Source organism: Octodon degus, unplaced genomic scaffold (genome assembly GCF_000260255.1).
Source record: "Octodon degus isolate 3935 unplaced genomic scaffold, OctDeg1.0 scaffold00080, whole genome shotgun sequence".
Classification (NCBI taxonomy): Eukaryota; Metazoa; Chordata; class Mammalia; order Rodentia; family Octodontidae; genus Octodon; species Octodon degus.
In genome coordinates, this window is record NW_004524656.1 from 8,088,134 (window position 1) to 8,094,530 (window position 6,397).

Below are 6,397 nucleotides of genomic sequence, written 5' to 3' on the forward strand. Positions count from 1 at the left end.
CTTCAAATATATGCAGGACTAGTAAGTCAAGGAGGAGTTAGAATCACTCAAGAAAGCTTAAGAGAACTAGATTAAGGACCTCCTGTCCTTAGCTCAGAATAAGATCTAACCAAAAAAGCTGTTAACAAAATATAACAGTTGGTTGTATGAGGTAACAAGACTCTTGCTTCTATGGTCAAGTGCAAGTTGCCAGGAGATACCTGCAACTTGGTTTCCAACTGAGACTATGCACGTCTCGTGGCTCTGTTCTAATGGCTTCACATTAACAGCGACAGGATACATACTTACCAGATTCTTTTCAATGTCTTGATCTGTGTTCACCTCTGAATCTGCATTCTTAAAATCAGTCTATAAAGGAAGAAACAAGTACATCCAGAACTGTTCATAGTCATTTTAAAAGATGAAGAATTATTCTAGTGCTTTTACCTGGAGACCTGCCACAACTAACTGAGACCAAACTTTTTGTTTCTTATCAGCTTCATGGCAAATAGCAACAATGTAGTTCTGATAAATGGACAAATATCTACATTGCATTAGTCATTTATCCCACAAAATAACCTGAACAAGACCCAGCATTTGTCTGAGAGAAAGCCTCAAATCTGAGAAGAGAATTTTGCCCCCTACAACCTATTGTGCCCATACTTCCTCCTACGACAGAGCACACCAGTGACTAGAAGGCAGGATACACTGTACTTCTTAAGATGTAGGTCAGAGAATTAAGGATTCCTCCTGTAAGGACAAAGATGGAAATATGAATGCTAATGACCTGCATTCATCAATTACTCAGCGAAGAAATTATATGTAGGTCATAAAGTCCCTATTTGCCGTAAGATTAGACACCAGCTACTGGCTTTGACATTTATGGAACACCAGAATGAAGTAATTGCATGGCATTGTATGAACATGGCAAAACTGATAAAGCGTAGTTCTCCACCAAATATGAAGAAATGTCTCCTACCCTTAAGAAACCCCCCCAAATTCCATTTTAGTAGTAGAAACTTGATACTTGACCTGTACAGCAATGTTCTGAGAAAGCTTCAGGGAAGAGCTATCCTGATCATCATCCTGATCCACTCTGACTCCTTCAACCCCATTTGCTGGAGACACCACAGGTCGGAAATCCAAGCCTGTGTCCCTGCTACCTTCCTTTGGGATGGAGGCTTGTGGGGATTTCTCTTCAGAGCAATTCCCGGAGGCAAGCTGCTGGGTATGGCACCCTGCCTTAAGAGACCGAGTGACTGGATGGAGGCTCTCCTGGAGGCTCGTGTCCCCCTCCTCTCCTGCTGTGCTGGCCAAGTCCTTCAAATCAGACTGAGACCCACTGCCAGAAAGACAAAGGGCTGTGGCTATCAAGTTTTCTCCTAAAACCTCCTGGTGCGCTGCTGAAGTGTCACCTGCTGATGAACCAGGATTCTGCTCTGGGTGTTCCAAATGCACATTTCTGTTATTCTCCTCGGTTATCGTTTGGCTACTTACACTCGACGGAGGCGAGTTCTTCTGCTTCTCTGCAGGGTCTTTGGGGCTATCGAAAACAAAAGATAGAAAGTTTCTGGGCTAGCGGTGTCACCCAGTGGTAAGGTGAGTGTGATTCTGAGAACCACCACTACCACCAAACAAAAAACATTTTTGTCTCTCCCGGTCTTAAAAGATGATTAAATGAATTTAAAATAAATAAATGAAGAAAAAAAGATGATTAACACAGTACTCTCAACATTACCTTGAAAAACAAAACTAGACTATACAAACCCTCTCAGTTACCAGAGTGAAATAGAACTTAGTTTCTATTCCACATACAGGTAGTCTAGTCTAGAGGTGAGAAGCTGGCTTATGAGTCAATCCACAGTAAATGACCAAACATAAATGATTCTGAAGATAACAAAAATTCTGAGAGCCAACTGAAATAAGCTTTGGGGAACACATAAAATAACCTAGTGTTTGTCATAATATGTAGTGACGCATACTAATTATACATATTCTCATAAAAAATATTAACTCTGAAATAGTGTTTTTACTTCACAAAGTAAGCCTTTCTTCAAAACTGATAAACAGAGCTTTGATCAGAACTACTTCAGTTCTTTTAATGGTTTTCCAGAGCATAGCATCACCTCAAATTGTCTAGAGTACAATTTTGAATCCTAAACTAAAATGTTCAATAGTTTATCACAGACAGCAAGTATACCTATATTTACCTATATTTACAATCAGCAGGTACTGTCATTTGTCACAGACACATAAGACACATAAGGCATTGCTCCCAACCTCCACCCCGCCAGAGCTGGAGATCCAATCCAAGGCCTCCTACACAGTGAGCACACCCTCCCCGAGGCCACAGTCCAGCCAGTGTATTGTTTCTGGGGATTGTTGCTGTGGTTATTGTTGTTGTCAGTACTGGAGACTGAAGCCAGAGCCTTGACAACTGAGTTACATTCATGGCCCTTTTTTTTTTGGAGGTGGGCAGAACCAAGGATTGAACTCAGACCCTTGCACTTGCCAGGGAAGCGCTTATTCCACTGAGCCATCTCCCCGGCCCCATTCATGGCCCTTTTAGTTTTATTTTGTGACAGTCTTGCTGAATTGACCAGGCTGGAGTTAAACTTGTGGTTCTCCTGTCTTATTGTTTCAGAGTACTGGGATTATAGGTGTGCACATTCATCTTGGGCTCAATGTACTCCTTTTTATTTTTTTTTTCTTTTATGTATTTAGTACATGGTCTACAGGGTCTCACTACACAGATTGAGCTCATAATGATCTTCCTATTTTCAGCCTCCCAAGCACTGGGATTACAGATATGCACCACCTCAGGTTTCAGCCGCCCCGGGGGTGGGGCTGGCACAGCAGGCCCAAGATTCAATCCTCAGCGGCCCCCACATCTGTCTAAAAAGGCCCTTTAATCTGCTGAGGTATCTGGCCAGCCCCATTGTACTGCTTTTAAAAGAGATCTTTAAAAACAATTCATAATGACATTCAGTATTCACAGCTATCAGTCTTTTACCTAGGAAATTTAATCTATGCTAAATTCCTTTGCTTGCTGTCTTAGCCAGGTGTGGTGGTGCATGCCTGTAGTCCAAGCATTTGGGAGGCTAAGGCAGGAGGATCACATGGACTAAATCTGAGGCCAACCTGGACTACACAGTGAACTCAAGGCCAGCATGAACTACACAGTGACACCCTGTCTCAAATTTGTCAAATGATCCGTTGAACATCCCGAACTACCAACTGTGGCTTTAAAGCCATGTGTCTTTCTTTCCTCAATAGTATTTGTTGAAATTAAAACAAATGAAAGAATATTTGTGCTATGGAAATATTTTGTAATACTCTTCATTGATTCCTTTTTTAAAAACTTATTTACTTCATTTTATGTATTTGGTACAGGGTCTCACTACATAGCTCAGACTCATAGTGATCCTTCAGTTTTCAGCCTCCCCAGCACTAGGATTACAGACTTGCACCATCACGTTGCCGGCTTAGTGCACCCTGGGGTTGAGGCCAACGTGGCATGCGGGTCCAAGGATCAAACCCTGGTCCCTGCACTTGCCAAAGGAGGCACTTAGTCCACTGAGCTATCTAGCTGGCCCTAATTGATGCCTTCGCTGCTGAGAATCAAGTGAAACATGGGGGAGGTAACTTAATTATGAAGCTAGGTATATACAGTGCTTGGCTTTGGGTCCTAACTCTACCATTTGCTAGCTGTTTGAGTCTATCAAATTATTTCACTGTAAAATAGAAATTATACTTCCACAGGATTATCCTGAGGATTACTGAACTTCAGTAGAGTGCTCAGCACACAGCAAATACTCAGTAACCCTCAGCTGCAATTATTATAACTAGCAGCACATGGTTTACTATAAAATAAAAGCCTAAAAAATCTAAGTTTATGGTTATGTTTATATATCACCTTCTCCCACTACACATTCCCTAATAATAAATAACTCTTCTTTCAAACAAGTATTGATTAAGTACCCTGGGTTCAAGCAACCCTGAGTCCAACATAGCTTGATAACCTGGGCAAGTTACAAACCTCTCTGTATCGCAGTTTCCTCATGTGTAACCGGGAATATTAGCCTCTAGAGTTAAATGTGTTAATACGTTTGTTAGTATTTCCGACCATATAGGTCCCAAGCACTCCAATCAATTGGGTCAACATTACACAAAACAATATAGTGGCTGTTGTAACAGGTCAAGTTGGGTAAAGTTCCTGCCCTCAAGAGTTTGGATGGGGCTGAGGCAGGAGGATAGCTGTGAATCTGGGCTACAAAGTGAGCTCAAGGCCAACCTGAGCTGCACAGAGTGACCCTGTCTCAAAAAGACCAAAAAAAAAAAAGAAAGTAAGTCTGGCTAGGAGGCAAACTGTACATCTAAGTGGCAGGCCATATTAACAAGCCTATCTTGGGCTGGTGAGATGGCTCAGTGGTCTAAAGCACCTACTTAGAACAAGCTAAGCTAAGCAAAAGCACAGGGACCTGGGTTCAATCCCCAGCACCACATGCCAGCCAGCCCCGCCCCCTGGTGGGCTGAACTGGCCACACACACAAAATAAATAAATAAATAAATAAATAAATAAATTTAAAAAAAAAAAAAAAAAAAAAAACAAGCCTATCTAGATGGATGCACATATCTGTCTGCAGGTTTCTACATCCTCAGATATATCTCCGCACATATCCTCAACTGTCTCTATAACGAAGTATTATGTAAATGAGTACAGCATATAAATATACAATCAATGCAGGTCAGAGTGAGGAAATACTTGCATTTTTGATGAATTAATCTCAATCTATCCTATTTATTCAATGAACATTTAGCACCCTTTTTAATCTACTGCAGTGCCACAGCCCCCCAAAGAGGAAAAATCAGTTCACAGAGCCCCACTTCCAAAGCCCTTTACCCAGGACTTATCGCCCCAAATGAATCTTCCCCTAGAGAATCCACGCATTACCTTAGACCTTCGGGGAGGCTTTCGTCAGATTTGGAAGCACATAAGCTAGAAGAGGATTCCGGAGGACTGGGAGGATTGGCCACAACACCAGCTACCTCAGGCGCAGCCATCGTGCTCTGCATATTCAGAAACAAAATACAGGCTGCAAGTTTCAAGAATTTAAATCAAATATATTTTCCCCCTCAGAATATGCACATAACAGCACTGTTCTACGAGACAAAAAGAAAAACTTGGGCTCCAGGAGAAAAAAAATAGTATTCAACAGTAAGGTATTTAAAGAAGGACTGCATGCAATAGGTCCCAGTGGTACCAATCCTCAAGACTCACTATATTTATATGTCTAGGAGACTGAGCAAACCTTCTGTTTTTTCTTTTGGCAGAAATAGTTATTTAAAATAGATCATAACCTGGGAGAATAAATGGTTGACATATCTACCTTGAGTACTATTTATAAAAACATGATTTTTTTGGCCTAGTAAAGACACAATACGTTTTAAAGTCCTTTTTATGGCATCCTATTCAAAGCAGACTCCATTAATTTTTTTATGGAGGCGGCTGCAAGAGAAGCGATACAACACTGCGCAACCCCAATTATGTACCTTTTCCTCGTTGTGTGCCCCACCCCCAACATATGGGAAAAGTAACTTCGCAGTCACCGCTGTGGTGCAAAAAAGAATGACACTTGGTTACTCTTGCACCACAATGAGAAGCTCAAAAACAGGTAATTTAAGTAAGGGAACCTAGAAAGATAATATTTTTTTGGTTTTTTTTTTAAATCAAAAGGTCATCCTTTTCGCTGCAGGACAAATTCACGGCCTTTTATGGTTACAAAAAAGACCTGGAGGTGGGAAGCGAACGCAGGCTGTTTACATTATTGTTTTTATCCTGAGAGCATCGCAGGGGCATCCCTGAGCTCCAAGGGGCGCGTGGGGTTGATAAAGGCCAAGGACCAGGCGGCGCCGAGCCGAGTCACAGCCCCGCGCCTCCGCTTCCCTGACTACACAACGCTCCTAGGCAACATGGACCCCATCATCATCGCTGCTCTAGCGCAAGCATTCCGCCTCCAACACAGCCCACGGTCAGGGTCATCGGCGCCCGGCAAACGCGACCGCAGAACAAGGGTCATACACACAACTCCGCAGCTGCGGTGCGGGGCTGCGGGCTGCGGGGTGCGGGGCCGTTGGGGCCAGCAACAGCTGCCCGGGGTTCGAGCGTGCCCAAGGGAAGCCCGCAACCCGGCAGCAGCCAGCACCGCGGCGGCGACGCAGGCGGCGGCGGGTCCTCTGGTAGAACGGCGGGCGGACGGGAAGGGGACAATGGGGGACGCGGCGCCGGGTGGCCACGGCCACCCTCGCAGGGGACAGCTAAACCTGCCGCGCGCCCCGACCGCCCGGAGGCGCCTCCCCGCCTCCCCGCAGCCCCGCACCGCGCTGCTAGCCCCCGTCCCCCTGCCAGGCCGGGCCC

The 6,397-nt window shown here is 44.1% G+C and overlaps 1 protein-coding gene across 2 annotated transcripts in view; it reads right to left on the minus strand.

The window, feature by feature from the left end:
- Rnf214 (ring finger protein 214) overlaps positions 1-5,825 on the minus strand; it is a 48,653-nt gene extending 42,828 nt beyond the window's left edge. The window contains exons 1-4 of one of the 2 annotated variants that reach the window (XM_004636474.2): positions 5,804-5,825; positions 4,934-5,049; positions 1,477-1,522; positions 289-348 (exon numbers count right to left, since the gene is read on the minus strand). In XM_004636474.2, coding sequence (XP_004636531.1) covers positions 289-348; positions 1,477-1,522; positions 4,934-5,043 — 216 coding nt within the window. In that variant the 5' untranslated portion in view covers positions 5,044-5,049; positions 5,804-5,825. Of the gene's footprint in view, positions 1-288; positions 349-1,011; positions 1,523-4,933; positions 5,050-5,803 lie in introns of both variants that reach the window. The other variant, XM_004636472.2, reaches the window with a different exon arrangement.
- Between the last annotated feature and the right edge of the window lie 572 nt (positions 5,826-6,397).